Genomic DNA, 24765 nt, shown 5'->3' with positions numbered 1-24765 from the left:
ACCCCATTCATTTTATTTTTCAAGGAAAGGTGAAAAAATACCACTGTCATTGGGCATTTATGGAATGATGAGAGGTGAGCTGCTGGGGTTGGTGCAATTGCAATTTAGAGATGGCTGTTTTTTATGTTTAAGATTTAATGACATAAAGGGTTTATTTATTTTTAATATGTTTTTTTTGCATTTTTTTCATTTAATTTGAATTGTGTTTTAATTTGAATTGTGTCATATTTATTGTTAGCCACCATGTGTCCCCATATTGGGAGAATTAATAATAGTAAACACAATAAGGTAGGTCCCCTGTTAAATGATGGAAGTGACTAGTGACTCAATTAAATACGAGCAGTTATCTGGTTTGAGCAATAGTTCAGGTTATTTTATTTGTATCCCATCTTTCTCCAAATATAGGGACTCCCTATAAACTGGGAACAATAAGTGAAATCCAGTAAAAAGCTGAGACTCAAGATATAAAAATAGATTCAAGTGCCTTAAAAAATTTGAACAGTTATATTATATGACCTTTTTGGAGCGGTTAAAAAGATGAAAGGGACAGCCATAGAGAATAATCGGAAAAGTATAGCAGTTTTGGTATTGGTCTGCACACTTCATCATTGTACAAATATATTGCTAATAAGCATAGTGATCCAAAGAGCTGTGTATTTTATGAACAGAGACACCTGGTAAAAGGTTAGGACATGTGTGCTTTTTTTCTTTAAACTCTGTGTCTCATATACTTTTAAAACTACTGTACTGTATTTCACTGCATGATAGTCACACTTTATACCCGTTTTTTGGCTGAAAAGGGGTAGGAGCGACTATTATGCGGTGAAATAAATTCCAGCTGTGTGGCTTTATTCAGTCAGCAGCTTTACATTCCCATTTACCTATTCCCTTTTATTGTAGCTGCTAGCCAAGTGAAGCCCCATAACTCCCAAGTGGACAGTTGCATTGGTGGAGTCTCACCCTTCATTTACTAGACTGGGAATTTTGGAAAATGGCATTCATAACCTTTTGAAAAAACACTAATTGCAGATCGTAACTGTTAGAAAAGTATGACCTTTCAGAGAAGAGCCAAAAACTCTTTAGAGTGGAATCTTCTCTTATGGTATACAACCAGATATAATTATGCTAGGCAATGGTTTTAGTTGTTAGACTGAATAACCTGCTACCTCAGATTTGTTAGGAAAACAGCTTGCCAGTGCATAAAAACAGCAGAGCTTTAGAAGTGTTTTTCAGTTTCCCAAAAAACATATACTCTCACATAAAACAACTTATTTTATATTATGCACTCAAGAGACCCGATGAAGTAGACTTTGATAAAATAACATACTTGGTTTACTCACAACCTTCATGCGTTCAGTATACACAGGTACACAATTTATCAGTCCAGTTTCATATGTTTGAGATAATTCTCTGTGCTACCTGGCCAGGGCAGCTGTCTTATAACAAAACAGCTATCAACAGACCACATAGTCAAAAGGAGGGAGAAGGAGAGAGCATGTTACCATAGAGTAAAGGAAGCTGCATACCAGAACATACATATAAACAGTAAACAACAGGATCATAGATAAACATTACTAGAGAAGGCTTGAAGAAGGTTGTCAACAGGGCAGGTGTATGGACAAGTGAATGAAGCGTGTGACTATTATGTGAGGAATACAAACATGTCAATTTTGCCACCCCAAAATGGGAGTGTGAATACTGCTCAGTGGTGTCTGTTATGTGAGATAATGTGAGAATGTGATTTTCCTCTTGTAAAGAAGTATTAATGCCACCAAATATTGTAAAGAAGTTCCAAGAATGCTAAATTAAACTGCCACCAATATGTATAGAGACGCTGGTATTAAAGTCTCTGTTTGTCCCTATTTGCGTTGTGAGGTGATTTTGGTAGAGTGGACTGCACTGAACGTAAAATCAATGGAGATGAGGCAGATTTAAAATAACGAAGAGAACAAGTTTATTGTTAAACAAAGCGTATTGTTACAATATGAAGATGTTGAGCTTGGCATATGCTTGATGGTTACAATATGGCTTGGTTGAGATACATTTCAGGCTATTGATGTTACAACTTATAAACTCTTTCTTTTAGTGAAGCGCTTTATTATTTCAGTGTTCCCTGTTGTGAATATTCTCACTGTTTGACCTACACTGGATCAAACCACTGATCTCCAGTCTTCCACTACTGGCGATCCTAAAACGCCTCTGTTAGATTCTTTCTACTCAAAGTAATCTAACGAGGTTTCCCTTCAGCTCCCTTGCTGAAGAAATATTCACAACACTAAAAACCTAACTGACTTTACACTGCTTCACTCCTCAGAGTCCTTATCTGACTCTGCTACTTTTCCAGAGTCCCTATCTGACTCTGCTACTCTCCCAGAGTCCTTATCTGACTCTGCTCCTCTTCTCAGGGTCTCTTCCTCCTGACTGAAACTAACTGGCACTTTCTAAACCTTTTTCTCTCTAAGCTCTGCCCACCTCCTCTTCAGCCTTGTCTCCATGGCAACCTATCCCTCACAGCTAGGCCATAGGCAACCAATGTAAAACACAAATACAGTTATTAACACATTATAATAAACACACTTCTGTGCACCTCTTAATCTATTTCTCAAATGTGCCAATATTGCCTTATTTGGGTTATATAATTGTAACTGAAATTACAGCTTTATGGCTTTTCAATTCTTTAGAAATACATAGCAGAAACTGCTTAGGAAACATTGCTTTGACTGTCTTGATACTAACTTAGCTTGGTTGCATCTAAGTGATCAATAACGAGCTGTATTGTGAGAGGTCTTAAAATATATCGTTTAATAGAATTTTATCAAACATGTTGTGAACAGTTTTATAATACATGTCTTTTTATAATGTTTAAATGATGGTGAGACCTAGGTTTTGTGTAGAGATTAAAATGCAAAAGACTGAGAACCAAATAGGTAGATAAAGCATTCTATTGTGTTAACCTCATAAGTGTTGTAGCCTGGCAAGAGCCAAAGGATTAGGAGAATGAGAGTGTTCAGGTAGATTTCCAGACAGGTCAGACTGACCTGGCTGATGCTGTGCAAACATTCTTTAGCAACCTTGGGAAAGTGAAACTTCTGTTTCCCTAGAGAAAGAACACTGGGAAGATAAACAGGATGAGGACACAAGGGAGTGCTGGATTAGATCGCAGAAAACAGAGCATGAAAAGTAGACAGACTAGGTCTTCAAGCGCCTCCAAGATAAGGCCTTGAGATCCAGGTGCCTTTGGAATTATTTCATGGGTGCCTGGATGGGCTTAAATTAAGTGTTTGGTTCCAAGTATTTCAGAGGAGACAACATTACTAAAGGGGTAAAACAGTCTCCTGTTCATATTACCAAGTTTTCAAGTCCATGGTTTTTGTATTGTCAAGATACTTGTTTCATGTTCCTTTGCCTATGTACCTTCAAAGAGTTTTGCCTCGAAGTGTTTCCTGTATCCATGTTCTTGGATTATATATGTTTTGGAATTTCTAGCTTCTGTAATGTGTCCCCGGTGGCACAGCTGGTTAAAGTGCTGAGTCCCTAAACTTGCTGACCGAAAGGTGGGCAGTTTGAATCCGGAGAGCGGGATGAGCTCCCGCTATTATCCCCAGCTTCTGCTAACCTATTAGTTAAAAAACATCTACAGACAATGCCGGCTCTTCGGCTTAGAAAGGGAGATGAGCACCACCCCCTAGAGTCAGACACGACTAGACTTAAAGTAAAGGGGAAACCTTTACCTTATAATATTTCCTTGGCATTTTTGAAAGACTTTTATTGAACTCTGGCTACTTTTGTATACAGTAGAGTCTTGCTTATCCAACCTTCGCTCATGCAGTGTAATGTATTCTCCAACGTAGTCTGCCTCCCGCCCAGATCTACAGCTGTTTCAATACATTGTCATGTTTGGTGCTAAATTCATAAATGCAGCAATTACTACACAATGTTACAATGCATTGAACTGCTTCTTCTGATTTGTTGTGAAAGATTATATTTTTGTGCTTAATTTGTAAAATTATAACGTAATTTTAGTTTAATAGGCTTTTCCTTAATCCCTCCTTATTATCCAACATTTTCACTTATTCAACATTCTACTGGCCCATTTATGTTGGATAAGCAAGACTCCACTGTATTGCTGTTTATATCCTGACTACTACTTTTGGATATAACCCCCCCCCCTTTTATATTCTTTATTCTATAAACACTTTATTATTGGATTATTGGTCTCTGGTGTGGTGTGGGGTGAACAGGTGCCTTAGGGCTAGGGTGCAACAATAAGTAATTTATTTACAAATACTACATCCCCATATTTGTTCTTTCTATTTGTCTTACCTGATATCCTTAAAGAACAGGGTGCAATGGCAGTTCTTTTGTTTGACAACTGACAGTTCTTTTGTTTGACAACTGTACCTTGTCCAGAAAAAACACCCACCAAAAATGTCCTGTGGTGAAACACTCTGGCATGTCTGGCAATAGAGGAGAACTTTATGTGATAAAGTTGATTTTTTTGAGGATTCCATTATGTAGCAGAAATGCTCCGTCCCTACAATCTTACCCTCTGGGATCTTGCCAGGTCACTATGGATCACGACTCAGAGTTCAAATTAGTTAGAGCAATCACAGGTTTATTTCGTATTGCAATAGGAAATGGCGGACAGACAGCACATATATAGAGTAATGCTGATTGCCAAGCTGCCGCGCCCAAATGGCGCTGCTGGGGCATTTTTATACCCTAGTTGTTGACAACTTACGGTTCCCCTTTATCCTTATTTAGGCATAGCATGAGTTATGCAAACCTTTCCTTTAACATAAACATCTCCGGGAAGAAGCCCACCACAGAGTTTCCTTTGCAGTAAACAATTCCAGGAATGTGTCCCATATATGGTAGTATAGTGTACATTGCTTACAGTTTCCAGTAACTGGCCGACCATAACTATTTCCTAGAACAGTGGTTCTCAACCTGGGGTCTCCAGATGTTTTTGGCCTACAACTCCCAGAAATCCCAGCCAGTTTACCAGCTATTAGGATTTCTGGGAGTTGAAGGCCAAAAACATCTGGGGACCCCAGGTTGAGAACCACTGTCCTAGAACAATTTGTGTAACACTTCCCTTGGGGGAGGCAGGCTGCATCCTTTGAATGGAAATTGTCAATGTCCCCTTCATGGCACACCGCAGTGACAAGCAAAATGGAGTCTATATGGCTCACTGTTTCCCTCAGTTACATAGTTGCACTTCTCTATTTGAGCTCAATGCAAACACTTTTTAAAACAAGCCTTTGGGTCATGTGCTCCCTCCAGTGCATTCCAAAGGAAGATTTTGGGGAGTTTCCATATCCATAATCTATAGTTTGACATTTTGTTTTTACTAAGCATGGTTACAGTTAACCAGAGTTTGGTCTTTTTATAGCTTGCTTATTATTATTAAATTGAGCTGGAAAAAGAATTTTACATTTTCATTGTTACAGTTGCATGTAGAGTCAGACCGAGGGACAGTGCAGGAATCAAGAACCTACTAGAGGTCATTACTGTAGCGCTAAACATTTAATAAAAGAAATGTAGTAACATATGTCAAACAGATGTTACTACATGTGCCGTAATGCGAAGAACTTTAAAGATGGTAATTTCTGTCGGTTATTTGGCCTAAGAGCGACTGCTAAGAAGCACAGAACAAACGAAGCTTGGAGCCTTCATAGAATCATAGAATCAAAGAGTTGGAAGAGACCTCATGGGCCAGCCAGTCCAACCCCCTGCCAAGAAGCAGGAATATTGCATTCAACTCCAAAGCCTTGGAGAGGTACTTTATTGTTACTTTCTAGAAAAACTACAGAAAAACAAAACCTATGTGCAAGAATAGTTACAGGCACATCTTCACTTTTCAAGGGACATCTCTGGAAGAGGAACGGAGTTATCTCCTCTCTGGAATGTTTGACGTAGCAGGAACTGTCCAAAAGCTTAGTGCATTTAACCCTTGCACAGCATTACATTTCTACACTGAACACACAGAGTTTTAAACTATAAGCAATATTTCATCCCTGTTTAAAAAACATTACTGACAATTTCTTCAAGGATTTTGGTTGATTTTATTGGGAAAAAGGATTTTGGTTGATTTTATTGGGAAAAAGGTTTTCATACCTTAACTATGATGTGTATTTAAAGGCCCTGGTGAAATTGTTCATTTTTTAAAAAAATTGGAAAGTAGATGCTCATACTGTACATAGTCTGTCTGGCAGATTATATTCCAAATGTTGTTTAAGAAGTGAAACTCATAAATCTTACTTGGACTAGGGGACTGGTTTGTTTTATATTTAACCTACATTATTAGTCTGATTTCAGCTGGCTTTTTATTTTAGTAAATTATCTGATGAGATTGATAATGTTATCAATTAATGATTTCTTGGCAGCAATCCCAACATTTTTATCCTTTTCCAATTTTGGAATCACTATCTTTGATTTTATGCAATTAGAAATACGTATTTTACTCTAGTCTGTTGGAGCATGCAAGGAATCAGTGAGTGTTTGCGTGTCAACTGTAAAATAAGATGCACAAAGCTGATTGGTTTAGCTTTGTGTGGGGAGTTGGCTGAGCCTGGGACTTTTGGTTACTGTTACATTTTGTCCAGGCTCTAGCTATGCAAGTGCTTGGAGAGAAACAGAGAAGCAGAGAGAGATAGAGTTTGGAGTGTAACCTCACTTCATGAGCTGCGGAAGGAGTTTATCCACATGGACAAAGAAAGACCATTTTAAATCTGTCATAAAAGGACATTATGTGGGTTGATATAATATCACATTGTACATATCTTGTTCTGAACCATGAAGAGTAAACTACTTGTTCTTTATTGTTCAACTGCGTGGCATATTTTCTTTCTCTGGCAAGGCAGTGTGTGGGCTGATCAAATGTGAACTACATGTGGTTTATTTTTTGCATTACTCTACATAGTCCCTACATACCTTTTCAACGTTGTGGATTAAATGCTGCTTTGCAGGGTTTAGGGGCTAATGTGGAAAAACCACAGATACCTAAGGGGGCAGGGCTCCCTTGTATAGCCAGTAGGTTTGCTTATTTCTGTGAGTTACAAATGACTCATTTTCCATTTCTTTATGCTTAGATATTATCTTAAGGTTCTTAATAGAAACTTTGTCCCATTTTTCATGCCCCTATGCTCATGCAACTGGGTATTTTATTTTATTTTTGGGAGGGGACAGTGGGTTTGAAACTGATACTTTAAAACTAAACATAGGGTAGTTAACTCCTTGAAAGTCTTGCAATTCTTTTTTTGATGTTTCAAGAACAATGCGCCATGTTTTACACAAGCTTTTTTTCCTTTTTCTCCCTCAGAAAACTTTGCCGTGTGATACCAACTGCTCTGAAAGATAAATGAATTTGGAGAAAATCTAAATTAACTAATGGTAAGTATTGTAATTCAGTTGGTTTTACTTAGCCATTCATACTACAAAATTATTCCACTGTAACAGTTAACTTTGGGGGTAATTTCAATGCTTAATCTAGGAAGAATCAAGGATCTTTGTGGTGGGTAATTTTGGGAATTGCAGGCTTATAGACTGGAGCTTTGGTACAACATGAAATAGAGGTTGAAACCGATCTCTAAGCAATCAAGGCAACCCATAGTTTGTTGGCTTGTTTACTTACGAATACTCCCATAGTCTGTTGTACGAAATACGTTAATTTGCGTATGATTTTTACTGAGTTTTAAACTTCTTTAATCACATTAATAGCTAAGTCTTAGGACAGCAGAAAACTCTGAAGTAACTTCATTTAAGCAGTAAATCAGATAACAGCTTTTATCTATTGATGTGTAAGGGACTACCTTTCTGTCTACAGTAATACCATTTGTCTTTTCCTTTTAGATTTCTGAAAATATAAGAACTAACAACACGATGGACTGGAACATGAGCTCATCTGACTCCAACTTGCAGGCCAAGAAATTTGAATTCCAGGGTCTACCTTTGGAACAGCAATTTTCTGCAACACATGGCTTTTCTCAAGACCATGCACCTACTCAGAAGCTTTGTGTTTATCCTGGAAATAACCAAACCGTAAATAGTCCATCTAATCCTATGACTGCAAAAAAGCTGCCTTTACACAATACTGGAGCTACCAGTGCCTTACAGCCAATCCATCCTAGTTCGAAACGTCCAATAGCTGCTAAAGGTTTGACCCCATCTTTGTCACTTGTCCAGAAGACACCTGGCGTCATTCAGAATTCATTTGTGGTGGGAACTGTATTACATGGTAGTACTGGAAATCCTGTACAAACTATACCTCAACAAAGAATGCTTCCATATACAGTTTTGGGAAATTACAATAATCAATCCCCACAAATTTGTTCTAATTCTGTAAGAACTCCAGGATATCGGCAAGTTTGCAAAAATAATTTGTCTCCAAAAAACCCGGCAGCAGTTCAATATTACGTGAATGGAACAGTCTCTCAGATGGGTGCCGCAGTCCCTCTTAATTCTTCACCCAGCCATTATTTACATTCTCAACAGAACTTTTCTTGTGTTATTCTCCCTGTTGGACAAAATAATCCTAAACAAATAAATGGCCAGAATTCAAACATGACAGGAACTGTACAGCCACAGCAGTATGCTTCTGATCATATAAATCCTGCACCGTACAATGTGTCTACTTATAATCACAACAGAAATGCAACTCAGATTTCACCATGTAATGTGCCTAATCAAGTTACCAATAAAAACCTGCAAGCACCACCACCCTATTCTGCCCAGCCTATACAAACCAACTATGGACAGTTTCCATTATCACAACCAGTTGCAAATACGTCTGCTGAAAACCTGCAGAATTATCATAATCCCATACCAAATCTAAATGGTACTTCATATTCTGCTTATTACAACCAGAAGGGCCAAATCTCTAGAGAAACAAATATAGTGGGGAGCACTGCCTATAATATAAGTGAACAAAGATCTGAAAATCAGCTTTCTAATGAGCCAACAAAATCATCAGTTGATTTCTGGGAGAACCCGTTAAACAATGTGCAAGCAGCAAGAATAGGTTGTGCTGATGGAGCCTTAACACTACGGACAAGTCAAACTTCAGAACCACCAAAGAATCTAATCAGTCTAGAAAACCTTTCTATAACATCCTCTGACAATAAACCTAAAATAACAAAAGAGAGTCTAGAAGTGGATTATAAAAAACTTCTGAAAATAGAATATGCCTTGTTAAAGCTTGGGGAAAATTATAAGAGAAAGTGCAAAATGTTTATGTCTGCAGAACAGAACGAACAGGCTGCTGCTCACAATCAAAATCTTAACCAGTCTACTCCTGGTAATGTCACTCAGAATCAGCCTTCACATGTTGCCAATCCAGCACTACAGTTTTCTTCACTTGATGCCACTCAGAATCAGTCATTTGCTCCTGCTTCCTGTGATTCTAATCAGATTAAAGATATTCCCTTATTACTAAAGAACACAGATGCTCACTTATTGCCAGTTCTACGGAGTTTACTTCAAGGTACTGCTGATGAACATATGATACTTAGTTCTTACTTCGTAAAAGACAGTATAGATCAAAATAAACAATTGGCCATTGATGGAAGCTCATCTGGCAGTAGTGGTAAATCTGAATACAATATTAAAAATCCTGTTAGCACTCCTAGTCCAAGAGCCCAACTATCTCAAATGAATCCTACCCAAGAGCCTTTGCCACACATGAAAAATAATCATGCATTTAATAATTTTAAGATCAACAAAGATGCAATAGAAGCTCTTCGTCATCTCTTTAATCGCAAGCCTCAGAATTTAGTTCAAAGTTCAGCTACTTCATGTGAGTCTTCTTCATCAATAAACAAAGCAGTAAAAGAAAACTCTGAAATATCCCATCAAATGCCACCCATGTGTCCTACATTGATGCAAAAGTCTGTGAAAAACATTAACATTGAGAGTGAACATGTTTCTGATGCATCTAGTTCAGCTGTCCAGAAAGAGAACCACACCACCTCTGCAGATTCATGTAGAAATGGAGGCGTTTGTTCTATGGAGGAGCTCAAAACAAGTCTTGCTTTATGGAAGAAGAGTCTTCCAGAATCTCTCAATGAACGGACATGTGAAAGTACACAATCATCTGTTGGTTTGCCTTCCGCAGAAGGTGGAAAAGGTTATAAAATGATACAAAGTTTGCAAAACCACACCAACGAATTTATTCAGAATGACCAAACTCAAGTTACATTTGAGTCAAATGGGACAGCTCAGACTTCTGTTCCTATATCTCGAAAGACCCATGAAGATGCAAGTTCCAACCTGCTAAAGGGTGCTGAACCACAAGTAGCTATCGTTACTCCTTTAATGATGTCAAAAGACTATGTTCAAATTGCTGTACAAAATAATAACCCAGTATCACAAAATCTTAAAGAGATACAAGACACAATTTCTTCACCATCTGAGCCAATTAAACACTGTGAAGATTTAGATATAAATCGTAAAGCAAACATATCAAGCCAAGATAGTGGCATAGTCAAAGTTGAAACTCAGAATAGCTGCTGCTTTGAGCTAGGTCAAGTAAGAAATAGTCACTCTCCTCCAGAATTAAAAAACCTAAAATCTGAACCGGATTCAGGAGATTACTTTCCACCTGACAACCAAGTTTCTCAAAAATGTGTACTACCCCAAACTATTTCAGATTTGATAGAACCAAGAGATAATGATGAAGTTGTACAGAATGACACTGTCTTACAAATATCCAGCGTGTGCAGTCTGGTAAAAGGTGATGCATGTTACAATTCCCAGATCGCTAGTATCTTTAGTACCAGTCCTTTGACATCTACCATGGAAAATGACACTTCTTTGAATGATAGTGTGCCCTCTCTTCAGTGTAACGATCAACAGCCTGTTATTCTGAAAACTGAACCTGAATCTGAAATAAGCATAAGTGTTACAGAGAGAAATACCTTGTTACCATCACCATCCACTTTAACAAAGGCTGTTAACAACGCATTAAAACAAGTACCAGCTTTAGAGATGGATCAAAGTTACAAGACTGCAGATGAGATGAATGAAAGAAATTATGAGGAAGGCAAGAAAAAAGAAAAGAAAAGTATGCCTTTTCCAGAAAATAAGCTTGAACAAAATGTATCTGGTAGTGATGTTTATATTTCAGATTTCACCAGTGATACCCAGGAATTATATCACAATAAATATGACCAGCTCAGTTCTAGTGTTGCAGATGGCTTGGGTGGTATTGGCAAAGAGGGTACTGCTGAAGAAAGTAAAAAACAAGTACCAGCATTAGAGATGGATCAAAGTTACAAGACTGCAAATGAGATGAATGGAAGAAATTCTGAGGAAGACAATAACATAGAAAGTGAAGGAATACCTTTTCCAGAAAAGAAGCATGAACAAAATGTATCTGGTAGTGATGTTCACAATTCAGATTTTGCCAGTTATACCCAAGAATTGTGTCAAAATCAATATGACCAGCTCAGTTCTAGTGTTTTAGGAGGTGTTGTCAAAGATGGTACTGCTGAAGAAAATGAAAAACAATCTGAAAGCAACACGGAAGCCCCTGTAACTTTCCTAAGTGATCAACTGGCTGAACTTTCAGAAGAATTTCCTTACGGACTTGGCTATTTGAAGACATTCAGTGAAACAGAAAATAATGATCCTGTGCCTAAACTGAGTGATCCTGGAAATAGTGGAAACCTTCAGAGCTCAGAAAAATTTCCCAATTCCTCTGACGCAATAGATCAAATTCAAATAATACTGGACTCTCAACCGTCAAACAAAGTGCTTTCTGAAGACAAGCAACACTTCTCTAACAAATCAGAAAACTCTGAAAGTGGTTATCTCAAAACAGATTCAGAACATAAGTTGCCAAGAGAGAATGTTAGCCTGAAAACTGATCAGGCTATAGATATTGAAACTGGAGTGACCTCATCAGAAACACCTTTAAGAAGAGAAAAGCAGATATATTGTTGCTTACAAGGTTGGCTGGCTTCCTCATGTGCAATGGAGCCTTGTACATGCAAGCAAGTTAAAGAATCTGATTCCAAGCAAGAAGTGGATCTTTGTTTACAGTCTGAAACTACAGTGAAAGATAGACCAAAAGCCAGTGAAAATTGTAATGTTGACTTTAGATTAAATAATCAATTGTCAATTTCTACGTTGGATACAGTTGCCAAGAACGTTTCTTCAGAAATGCAATGTGACAGAACCTTGAATAAGATTTCTGGACACACAAAGGCAAAGGAAAACAAGCCATACACCAGAGATCAAACAGCTCCTCTACTTCCATCTTCGGAAAAGCTAACTTGGCCAAAACTTGAACAAACTAATGTGCACCCAGAGAAAGAGTTGTTGCACCATGTACCTTCTCTGCCCTTAAAGACAGAAATGGAAGCAGTTGAAATAGATATGAGGCGAGACCATGTAGACGCAAGAAGGAATTCATCTACAGCTGAAGCACAGCATCTTTCAAACACAGAAGATGTAAATGCTAAAAATCTCTGCAGATCTGACTCCTCTAGCAAACAAAGAACTGAAAAACGAGATGTAAAATTAAAGACAGATGCTGTTCGACACAGACCTATAATAAATAGACACAAAACAAACGGCGAAAGATATAAAATTAAGTGGGACTCTAGTGAAACGCACATGATTAAGGGACCCATTTCGAATAAGAGTTTGAAAAGACAAAAGGCAATGGAAAGAAAGCGTAAAGCTTTGGCAATCCACTATAATGATGCCATAAATGATTCAAACGTAAGTGGTATTGGCTCAGATTTTAAGAAGCATGAGAATCCCCAGTGTATGCCTACCTCACATTCACAAGGACATTTAAATGGAAATAAATTTATATTAGATTTGGGGAAAAAATTTGGATACAAGAAAGCAAAACATAAAGAACCAACATCTTCCGAGTCTACTGATCGCCATTCTGAGAGTACCGAAAACCATTCTGAGTCCACTACACCAAAAATTAAAAAGGTAAATTTGGAAAAATATGCTTATTCAAAAGACAGACAGAATGCTTGGAAATGTAGAAGTTCTCATTTAGAGAACAGCAAAACTCTGACACCACAAAAACAATGGATGCAACCCCTCAAAACATCGAAAATGCTTTCTCCAGGCAAAGAAGCAATGTTAGATGCGACTAAAAGAGAGAAGAGGGTTGAGAGATCTCTTTCTGATAAAATGTCTTGTTTTAGTAGAAGAACTGGTAAACTGTCCATATCTCTTCATAGGGAACCAAAAAAAACCTACTTGAACCGAGTTGCATTCAAACGGACAACGCACAAAACTATTTGTCTAACAAACCTAGAACCATGGCATTCTAGATCAGATTGGCAAGTGAAATCAAGTAGCTTTTCTGGATGGTCTCAAGATAACAGCAAAAGCAGCTCATCTCCCCAGAAGCCTGAAGAAGACAAACCATCAATTCAGTTCAAAACCTGCCCAGATATACTGTTTAGAAATCCAGTCACTGAAGAACAAGTATTAGATGAAGAAAACCCTTCTGAGAAAGGCAGAACCCAAGTCACAGGTACACGATCATATTCCTGCCACAATGAGATAGTTAAACGATGAAGGTATCCTGTTATATAATGTCTAGGGGCCCTTCCACACAGGCCTATATCCCAGAATATCAAGGCGCAAAATCCCACAATATCTGCTTTGAACTGGGTTATCTGAGTCCACACTCAGATAATGTGGGATTTTCTGCCTTGATATTCTGGGATAGAGACCTGTGTGGAAGGGCTCCAGGAAAGACATGAGGTAACAGTTTTGCATTTGCTTACATTAAGATGCCTGTAACTGTCAATATATTTTTGTCTATGCATATTATGCATACCTGAGAATGACCTAGGTATGTTAGTAGTGTTGGGCTTCAAATAAAATGATTAACACAATTTCCCTTGAACCTCAATTTTTTAACTGAGGCCCCTTCTACACACCTGAATAAAATCCCACATTATCTGCTTTGAACTGGAATATATGGCAGTGTGGACTCAGATAATCCAGTTCAAAGCAGATATGGTGGGATTTTCGTCCTTGATATTCTGAGTTATATACCTGTATGGAAGGGCCCTTAGTCAATCCTTTTTTATATTCTGCTTGCAGTTCTTTAGTTTTCACCGACTGTTTTTCACGTCAGGAGTTACTTGGAAACTGCAAGTTGCCTCTGGTGTGAGAGAATTGGCCATCTGCAAGGACATTTCCCAGGGGACGCCTGGATGTTTGATGTTTGATCTTAGTGGGAGGCTTCTCTCGTGTCCTCACGGGGAACTGGGGCTGACAGAGAGAGTTCAACCTGCTCTTCTCAGATTCAAACCGCTGACCCCTTGGTCAGCAGTCCTGCTAGCACCCATTACGCAGCTATAAAGAGGACATTCACTCTTTCAACATCAGTGGATAGCTTCTCATACATCAGTCATGTAAATGTAGGAAGCTTTCTTTTTCCAGCTTGTACTCATAGTATCCGGGTTTCCCTTTCATGTGGTGAAACTATGCCTAGCTTAAATGCTGTCAGGTTAAAGTTTTATTCCTTGGGCTTCCTGGAACCAAGGCAAGGCAATTGTATCAAAGTGTTTACTTTGGATGCTGAATGTTAGTTTATTAAAACAAGGAAACTAACGTTTGGCAATCATAGAAAAATCCATGGTCCTTCAGTCCTCTCTTTTCAAAGATGTACAGCTCTGAGTGCTGTCTTGAGTTTTTAAAAGATTCAAATGCTTGAATGTTTCAACATTAATGTAGGATCTAATTGTGAAGCATGTAATGAGAATACAGTGACTTTTCCGTATTATTTATTATACACCTATGGCTTGGAGTGGGGAGCCCCCGGTGGCGCAGTGGGTTAAAACACTGAGCCACTGAGCTTGTTGATCAAAAGGTCGCAGGTTCAATTCCGGGGAGCGGCGTGAGCTTCCGCTGTCAGCCCTAGCTTCTGCCAACCTAGCAGTTCGAAAACATGCAAATGTGAGTAGATCAATAGGTGCCGCTCTGGCGGGAAGGTAACGGCGCTCCATGCAGTCATGCCGGCCACATGACCTTGGAGGTGTCTACGGACAACGCTGGCTCTTCGGCTTGGAAATGGAGATGAGCACCACACCCCAGAGTCAGACATGACTGGACTTAATGTCAGGGGACTACCTTTACCTTTACCTATGGCTTGGGGTAATAAATTGCAGAGAAGGATGTAAAATAATGGTTTTCTGTAGGCCAACATATTAGGCTGAGCTGCAAAAATATTTGACTGCTACATTGGTAACATTTTAAACAACAGATATTTTAAATTGTTACTTGCAGCTATCAAAAGTAAAAGAGAAGATTGGATAATGGATGCTCCTGCGAAAAGGAAAAAAACAGAGGAAAATAAACCTCAAGGTAACTTTGTTTCTTGCCAAGACTATTAACAATTGTGAGGAATCTCATCACTCCTTTTTCTCTTTATTATGAATGGCACTGATATGATCTTTTATTTCCAGATTGAGATTGGTTTCTTGATAGGGCAAAGGTATTGGAGAAATTAAATATAGCAACTAAGTTTATGCTGGAGCCCCTGATGGCACAGTGGGTTAAACCGCATAGCTGCTGAATTTGCTGTCCGAAAAGTTGGTTTGAATCTGGGGAGTGGGCTGAGCTCCCACTGTTAGGCCCAGCTTCTGCCAACCTAGCAGTTTGAAAACACGCAAATGTGAGTAGATGTGTTGCAGCAGACAGCAGCCTGTCTGTTGGGATGCAAATGGGATGGAAGAACACCAGGCTAGAGCAAAGTTTTTACTTTTCCATGGAAAAGAGTGGGAAACCTCAGCCCGCAGCTGAATCAAGGGGTTTCCACACACCTTGATTTAAACAGAGCACATATTTATATACAATTGCTTATATAACTTGTTGACATTAATTAATTATTAATACATAGGAAAACATCTTAATCATCTGGAAAGTCAGCGTGTACAGGTCATATCTCCTGTGATCATGTGCTGGTCAGCAGATCTGATGTATACAGGCAGTTCAAACAGGATCAAAAGGGAAAAAATAATGTGTGTGTGTGTGTGTGTGTGTGTATATATATATATATATACACACACACACACAACACACACACAACACACACACACACATACACACTGCCCCCACAGATGAATAGGTACTGCTCCGGCAGGAAGGTAACGGCGTTCCATGCAGTCATGCCGGCCAGATGGAGGCATCTACGGACAGTGTTGGCTCTTCAGCTTAAAAATTGAGATGAGCACCACCCCCCAGAGTCGGACATGACTAGACTTAATGTCAAGGGGAAACCTTTATCTTCTATATATATATAAAAATGCTCTGGTCATAATGAGTACCTTAAAAACAAAAGAACCAATGAACAAAATCACACCAAATTTGGCAACAAAACGTCTCACAACACAAGGAGTGATCATCACTCAAAAATTATGATTTTTCCATTTGGGAGTTGTTGTTGGGATTTATAGTTCACCTACAATCAAAGAGCATTCTGAACTCCACCAACGATGGAATTGGCCCAAACTTGGCACACAGAACTCCCATGACCAACAGAAAATATTGGAAGGTTTGGTGGGCATTGACCTTGAGTTTGGGAGTTGTAGTTCACCTACATACAGAGATCACTCTGGACTCAAACAATGATGGATCTGGACCAAACTTGGCACAAGCACTCAATACGCCCAAATATGAACACAGATGGAGTTTTGGGGAAATAGACCTTGACGGGATTCACAGTTCACCTACAATCAAAGAGCATTCTGAACCCCAAAAACAACAGAATCAGGGCAAACTTCCGACACAGAACCCCCATGACCAATAGAAAATACTTAAGGCCATCCAGTCCCACTCCCTTCACCAGGGCAAGAAAACGTAATCAAAGCCCTCCCGACAGAGAGCCATCCAGCCATAGATATAGGTAGATAGATATGATTCACACACAGAGAGATATAGTATCATAGATTTGAAAGGAACCCTTAAAGAAGGATAATGATATGTTGCATGTTCCAGGGTAGGCAAACCAGACACTCTCCACATCAACACTGACAAAGAAATGGCAAGAAATACTGTTTACCCACAAGCACAAAGAAATTACATATATTAGAAACGAACACTTTCTCATTACTTTATTTTCCAGATCAACAGACTGGGCCACAGCAACGCGTGGCAGGGGACAGCTAGTACCTTTATATAAGTTTATGCTGCACTCCTCTTTCATCTCCCTTTGTAATCTATATAATCATCATTGATTAAACTGTCAGAAGTGTACTATAATTGGTATCATTTTACAAAGCAGAGATAACATTTATTTCAGGAATGCTACAATTTCAGTTTTGTGGAGAGTGACCCCTATACTCTTAGCCTATATTGAATTATCTAAATCTTTGCTTTATTTTTACAGTTGATGAAGAAATCCCACTTGAAACTGCAATAAAATTACTGGAAAGAAATGAAACATTTGGTATGCCTCTGAAGGAAACGACATATGAGACCTATAGGAAAATGCACCTGGAAAAAAGCAGAAGCTTGGATAACAGTCCTGTGACTTAGATGTCTGTCAATTTCAGCAATTCCTTGAGCATGTTTCCTGGAAGATACACGCTTTCATCTTATTTCTCCGAAGCCATCAGAACTTTTATATATGTAATAGAATGTGACTGATCAATTGGAAACTGTAGAAATAAAGTTATTGAATATTTCTACATGTTATAGGTTTTGTTAATATTCAAAATATGTTTCCATCTATTTAAATTGTTGTTTTTTTAATTGTAACACATCAAATATGTCATACTATCCAATTGATAAACACTTTCGGTGTTTTTCCATTGTAATTTCATCAGGATGAGAGCACTGCCACCTCAATGATAACCCAGGAATGTTGGCCTGGCCTCTTGCCCCTCATATTTTGTATTTCATGTTTCCTTCTTTTGGGGAGGGGGGAGGGGGAGGCAGTTGAATAATCAACAGAAGTAGCCAAGCCTCTGCAGTATTTATTGCAGGCTTTGGGGACTATGAATGCTGCTACCCAGTTTATCTGGTTCATAGACTTTATCAGAAAGCTGCCTTTTATATTGTGTTTCATTTCAGTTATTTGATATATGAATTTATGTGTGCTGTTTCTAATTAAAGAATGCAAAGGTTATTGTTACATATTTGTACTCTGGTTAAAATGTTAATGGATTTGGAAACCCAACATTTTGACCAAAACTTCATTGAGGGTCCAGATTTTATTTGAATTCTCATTCAGTTATTTAAGTTGTACACATCTTTCCATAAGCTATATTAGCTCACTAATTCAAATTTGTGCCCTAGAAACTGTTAGGCTGTTGAGTATTCTTTCATAAGTATCTTTTGTAATTTTTTTGGTATTTTGGAAGTTATTTTGTAATTTTGTGGCATTTGTAAATCTGTCTTTTTACAATGTACAGTTGCACGCAAATGCACACAAGAATAATAGAATTAAAAGCACATTTATTTTTCCAGCTGTGTATATGTGTATTTGTAAAAATCACCTGCTTAAAATGTAATTGGAATGGCAAAGATGCTAAATGGTGCTTTGCTCCAAAGATAGTGTGATACTATTACAGTTAGGAATTATGGACCACAATATGAAGTCAGAGCGGCATAAAGTGGAGTTTGTTAAAGTGGAGTTTGTAAATATGTTGATGTGTGGGATAATAAAGATAAGAAGAATGGCTTCAGTGTATCTCCAACAGAAGTGAATTGGCAGCTAGTGCTAAATAGTTACTTGCAAGCCTTGTATTTTTTGGTGTTCCGAAATACTGTAAACTTTTTTTTGGAAAAAAATTGAGTAACTCAGTGTATCGTATAATTAACAATACATTAGTTAATTATACGATACTATATTGATGGCCGTGGCCTCACGTAAGCCACACCGAGTCCCCCTGGGGGAGATGGAGCGGGGTATAAATAAATAATAATAATAATTATTATTATTATTATTATTATTTGTGAAACTTGGTGAACTAGAGCACTGGTTCCCAACCTTTTTTTGACCAGGGACCACTCTCCAATATTAGTACCAAAAGGGTTACAAATTGGTTTTTGGTCAACTTTTGATTCGGTTTTGGTTATTTGGGATGCTGATTCAGATACTGATAGACCACATCAGCTCTATTTTCTGATAAAGAACATATACCATCCAGTAGTCACCATCTGCTCGCCCAAATAAAACCATATTTAATAAGCCTCGGCACTCTAAGGTTTTTGTGAGAGCAGTCGCTCTTATTGCAACCGTGTAGTAATGGTGAGGCTGCGGACCATATTTCAGTTCTTGCAGACCACTGGTGGTTCACGGAGCACAGGTTGGGAACCACTGAACTAGAGTAATGGATGTGTATCGGCATAGGAAGCCTTTTACAAAAGAGGAACAGCAGTCAATATATGAGTAATGGCATCAAAATTGTTATAGATGCAAAGATGGACAAATTGTCATCTACACGGACAAGAGAGTGGAATGTTAGAACTTATCATGATTCATTCCTGGGAAGTGAAAAAGGCCAGTCCATATCTATGGCTACATGTTAGTAATTTAACATGAGTTCAAGTTTTTCTGTTCTGGTGTCAATGCATGAAGCTATATGATCATGGCATGAGGAAAAAACTAACAGAAATTGCAATTTTTAGAAGGGGTTGAGGAAAACTCTTGTTTTGCCTCTGTAAAAATATATGCAGTCACTATATTTAGTTTTCCAGAAGAACTGATTGCTAAGTGCAGGTATAGCCAGCCAGACTGAGCGGTGGTATTACATGACCTTTATTTTTATTAGGTATCCCAAATGTGGGTCTTATAGTCGGAAACTTAGTTGGTATAGAGTAATAGAATAATAAGAGTTGAAAGATGTATTGTCGAAGGCTTTCATGGCCAGAATCACTGGGTTGTTGTAGGTTTCTCAGGTTGTCTGACCATGTTCTAGAAGCATTATCTCTTGATGTTTCGCCTGCATCTATGGCAGGCATCCTCTGAGGTTATGAGGTCTCACAGGAGAGAATGCTTCTAGAACATGGCCACACAGCCTGAAAAACCTACAACCCAGAGTTGGAAGAGACCACATGGGCCATCTAGTCCAACCGCCTGCCATGCAGGAAAAGCGCAGTATAGTTCAATGGGTTGTCAACATAATCTGCAGTCATTGTTAAATGTAACATCAACAGTGCAGCATAATAGACTCCCTGGTTAGAGGAGAGAAGACTGGCAAAAAAGAGGGTTCTGTCTGTAACTGTTGTATTTTTACTCAACATATATCTGAAGTGCTGGTACTGAAGCTAGAATATAGGTGCTCTGTGTATATTCATGGGCACTTCTGACATTAAGGCAGAAAGGTACAGCTGTAGATAGGCAGAAAGGTACAGCTATAGAAAAGGTAAAAAGCACAGCTTTAGTTTTACTAAAGCTGCCGGGGTTTGCATGTAGAAAAGAGAACGGATGGACTTGACCATATATGGGAGACAAAGACAGGCTCAAGATGAGTTTTTTTTTTGTGAAAGGGTGAAAAATCGGTCATGAGACTTGCCAACTTTGCAGAAAGGAAGTAGCCAAGGCTAAAGTTAAAACTTGCCAAGATCAGCAGATGTTTTCAGCTGTATTTTGCATGTCGGCATCTTGAGATGTTTCCAAGAAGGGGTTTGCTTATTGCGAAGCGAAACTTAAAAATATATGAGCTAATTGCTTAATATAACTATAATATTGACAGCTTTCTTAACCAATGATTTAATCTTCGGGGCGGCTCTTAAAGCCGAACCCCTTTTGATGTATAAAAGGAACACTACCTTTGATGCGGGTGGGCTTTCCCAGAGACGCCATTGTTGTGTCGGAGAGCCACTAGCAGCTGCTATAAATAAACTTTGATATTCTTGCTGAACCCAGTTGGCTGTCTTTCCTGACTCATCTGCGTCCGCAATTTGAACTGAAACGGAGCATTTTGGCTGAGCCTCTGAGCAATTGCTCAGGGAAAGAAAAAGCCTGCTTCATTTTGGAGGTTCCACCGAGATTTGATTCAGACGGGCCAGAGTCGGGGGAGACGGATCTTGTTGGCAAGACGATTTTTGATCAGCATCAGGGGCGCGAGAGGCGATTGCCGTGAGCCGAGACAAAGGGGGCCCCCGACTAATAGCCGGCTGCGACACTCCCCTCTTCTGTCGGTGCTGCTTGATCAAGGTAAATCGCAACTCTTCGGGTTCTCAAGAAATCAACTGGGAGTGGAGGAGTGATAAGAAGGATCCAAAAGGAGGAAAGTCCGGGGGACGAAGGTTGTTCCAACGTCTACAGAGACCCGGCAAGTATAAGTGGTCAAGTAAGACACTAGGTAACACACACCAGCGCTGGGGGAAGGGGGACCACTAAGTATCCCGTGGGGTAGTGGGAGGACGGGGCAAACCTTGCAGTTCCTAAAACGTGCCGTCGAGTGTCTGGGCGTCTAGGTCAAGGTTTGCTCCCCACTAGAGGCCATGGGTGGGAGGAACTCAAAGACAGTGACTCCGCTTCAGTGTATGCTAGACAACTTTGACAAGTTTGTAGCTGCATCGAGTCAGGGAGATCCAGGAGATTTTAAGGACTACAGATTAAGGAATCTGTGCACAGGAGAATGGCCCACCTTTCCTTTTGGGTGGCCTGCAGAGGGGTCGTGGGACCTAAAGAAGATTAGGCAGGTAGAAAAATTTTGTGCTAACCATCATCTGGATCAATATATTTATATTGATGCCTGGGACAACGTGGTGACCCAAAATCCTGATTGGGTCCGGAAGTGTAAAGAAGTACAGTGTATGATGATAAGAAAAAAGGAAAGGAAAGTCAAGGTTAAGATCCTTGCCCAGGAAGAAGAGCCGGCGGAAGAACATAGTTACCGGGGGCAGCGATATGCAATTCCCAATGCGCCCCCCCCCGCTAACAGTGGCTATGGGCACTAAAAGAGAGAATGTACAGAGAAGGTGTCAGGAGAAGAAGGAGGCGAAGGACGAGGTCAAGACAGAGGCAGAGAAAGAGATAGAGGATGTGGAAGAGACAGTGGAGGCTATACTCCACACCAGAAGAGGGAAGCAGTAGTGGCTGCAATAGCAGAAGAAGAATGGGAGGATGCGGAGGAAGAGGAATGAACCGACCAGGCTCTCGTTTTGCTGGACCCCGGGGAGCCGATGGTCACTATAGAAGTAGGGGACCAGCAAGTTGACTTTTTAGTGGACACTGGGGCAGAACGGTCAGTGGTGAACAAACTTATTGGTCCTACCAGCGCAGAAGTCACCAAAGTGGTGGGGCTGTCAGGAAAAATTCAGAAATGCCCTTTTCTACAGGAACGGACATGTAATCTGGCAGGCCATAATGTGAGTCATAAATTACTATATCACCCTGATTGCCCAGTGTCATTATTAGGAAGAGACATTTTGTCAAAATTAAGAGCACAAATCCAATTTTTAGACAATGGCCAAATGGAATTGACAATACCCATGGAAGAGGAATGGAGGATCGGGCTCCCAGACTTGGAGAAACCGTTTGACTTGTTCGTGTCTGAAAAGGAAGGAGTGGCAATAGGGGTGCTTACCCAGACATTAGGATCATGGCAGAGACCAGTGGCTTATCTGTCAAAACAGTTAGACACGGTAGCACAGGGAATGCCGCCCTGTCTTCGTGCAGTGGCAGCAGCAGTAGATTTGATAAAAGAAGCAAGTAAATTGACCATAGGACAGCCACTGGCCGTCAAAGTACCACACCATGTAAAGGCGCTGTTAGACACCAAGGGACCGCGCTGGCTCACAAATGAGAGATTGACAAAATATGAGGGGGTGTTGTGTGATAACCCGATGGTGACCCTAGAAACTTGTGCCACCTTAAATCCGGCCACCTTGTTGCCTGCCCCAGGAGAGGAAACAGTCCACCAGTGCATTCAGGTGATGGAACAGGTATATTCCAGCCGACCTGACTTAAAGGACGTACCAATGTCCAAGGCAGACATGACCCTGTTCACGGATGGCAGTAGCTTCATGGAGAACGGTGAGAGGCGTGCAGGATATGCGGTGGTACAGGGGGGGGGGAGAGATTCTGGAAGCAGAGTCGCTCCCCCCGGGAACCTCCGCTCAACGGGCTGAATTGATAGCCCTCACCAGAGCACTGCAGTTGGCAAAGGGAAAACGGGTCAATGTCTACACGGACTCAAAGTACGCCTTTACTACGCTCCATGCCCATGGAGCTTTGTACAAGGAGCGGGGACTCCTTACGTCGGCTGGAAAGGGCGTTAAAAATGCAGCTGAGATTGTGGCCCTCCTGGAGGCGGTATGGGACCCGGACAAAGTGGCTGTAATGCATTGCAAAGGACACCAAAGGGGAGAAGACCCAGTGACACAGGGTAATAGACTAGCTGATTTGGCCGCAAGAGAGGCAGCTAAGCACCCCCACAATAAGCAGCATCTGTTGGCTGTGACGGTAATAAGAGATCCCCCATTAGAAAAGTTTACATACACAAAAGAAGAGGAGAATTGGGCTTTGGGGGAAAAAGGAGAATGGAAGGGAGAGGTCATTGTGATGCCAGATAACCGCGTTTATGTCCCTAAGGATATGGCGTGGCACATAGTCCGACATATGCACTCCAACACACACCTGGGTAAGACAGCCTTAGCTAAGCTGCTAGAACGGCAAATGTACATTGATGGACTCCATAGCCTGACAGCAGCAGCAGCACACCGATGCTGGACATGCGCCAAGAATAATCCTCGAGAAGGACCCTTAAAGCCACCAGGAATTCAACACATAGGCAACGTCCCATTCGAGGCAATTTTGACTGATTTTACTGAGATGCCCCCGCAAAAGGGCTACAAATATTTGCTTGTTTTTGTGGACACCTACACCGGGTGGGTAGAGGCATACCCAACCCGAACTGAAAAGGCAGTAGAAGTTTCAAGAGCACTTTTGAAGGACATAATCCCCAGATTTGGAATACCATTAGAAATAGGGTCTGACAACGGTCCAGCTTATGTACACAAGGTGATTCAAGGACTGTGTCAAATATTGGGCACAAAATGGAAATTGCATTGCGCTTATAGGCCCCAGTCCTCAGCTAAAGTTGAGAGAATGAATCGGACTCTAAAGACTGCTATGTCAAAAATCTGTCAAGAGACAGGGCTGGGTTGGACTGTAATACTGCCCATGGTACTATTGAGAGTAAGGTGTACCCCTCACAAAAGAACAGGTCTGACCCCCTATGAGAGACTATATGGCAGACCACCATTAAATTTGAGGTCGATACTGGACAAAGGGGGAGACCAACATGTGATTGGAGATAAACAAACCATTCAACAAGTGCAAGCCCTGGCTGGACAGATAAAACAAATTGCACAATATACTTCAGAGTTAAATCCACCCTATCCTACCACACCTTTGCATTGTTTCTCGCCAGGTGACGAGGTGCTTGTGAAAGAGTGGAAGATTGACCCACTAGGACCTAAGTGGAGAGGGCCCTATACTGTGCTGATATCAACCCCTACTGCCATTAAAGTGAAGGAAGTTAAACCTTGGATACATTACACCCGTGCCAAGCTGGCACCCCCCATGTGGGAGATAAAAAAGGCAGATCAGAGTGACCTGAGACTCAGGATCGTCCGGCAACTCCCTGAGGGGTCAACAAGGCCATGAAGCTGACCTCTTCGGGAACAACAGATCGTCGCAGGTCAAATATGACGCAGTGTGGCCCAACGAAAGCCCTATCTTGGAAGTGGTGGATAGAGATTATAATGGGGAGGAGAGAAAGATGCCCTAGAAAACCAATAGGAGTTCGAACGGTTTTT

At 40.2% G+C, this 24765-nt stretch overlaps 1 protein-coding gene across 1 annotated transcript in view; it reads left to right on the top strand.

The window, feature by feature from the left end:
* The window catches only part of RESF1 (retroelement silencing factor 1), a 45371-nt gene extending 26918 nt beyond the window's left edge, over positions 1 to 18453 (top strand). Inside the window, exons 3-6 of the mRNA XM_060776785.2 lie at positions 7325 to 7395; positions 7855 to 13507; positions 15274 to 15351; positions 17375 to 18453. Coding sequence (XP_060632768.2) covers positions 7393 to 7395; positions 7855 to 13507; positions 15274 to 15351; positions 17375 to 17523 — 5883 coding nt within the window. The 5' untranslated portion in view covers positions 7325 to 7392 and the 3' untranslated portion in view covers positions 17524 to 18453. The remainder of the gene's footprint in view (positions 1 to 7324; positions 7396 to 7854; positions 13508 to 15273; positions 15352 to 17374) is intronic.
* Positions 18454 to 24765: the final 6312 nt, after the last annotated feature.

This window comes from Anolis sagrei, chromosome 5 (assembly GCF_037176765.1).
Source record: "Anolis sagrei isolate rAnoSag1 chromosome 5, rAnoSag1.mat, whole genome shotgun sequence".
Classification (NCBI taxonomy): Eukaryota; Metazoa; Chordata; class Lepidosauria; order Squamata; family Dactyloidae; genus Anolis; species Anolis sagrei.
This window is presented reverse-complemented; position numbering and strand designations above follow the sequence as displayed.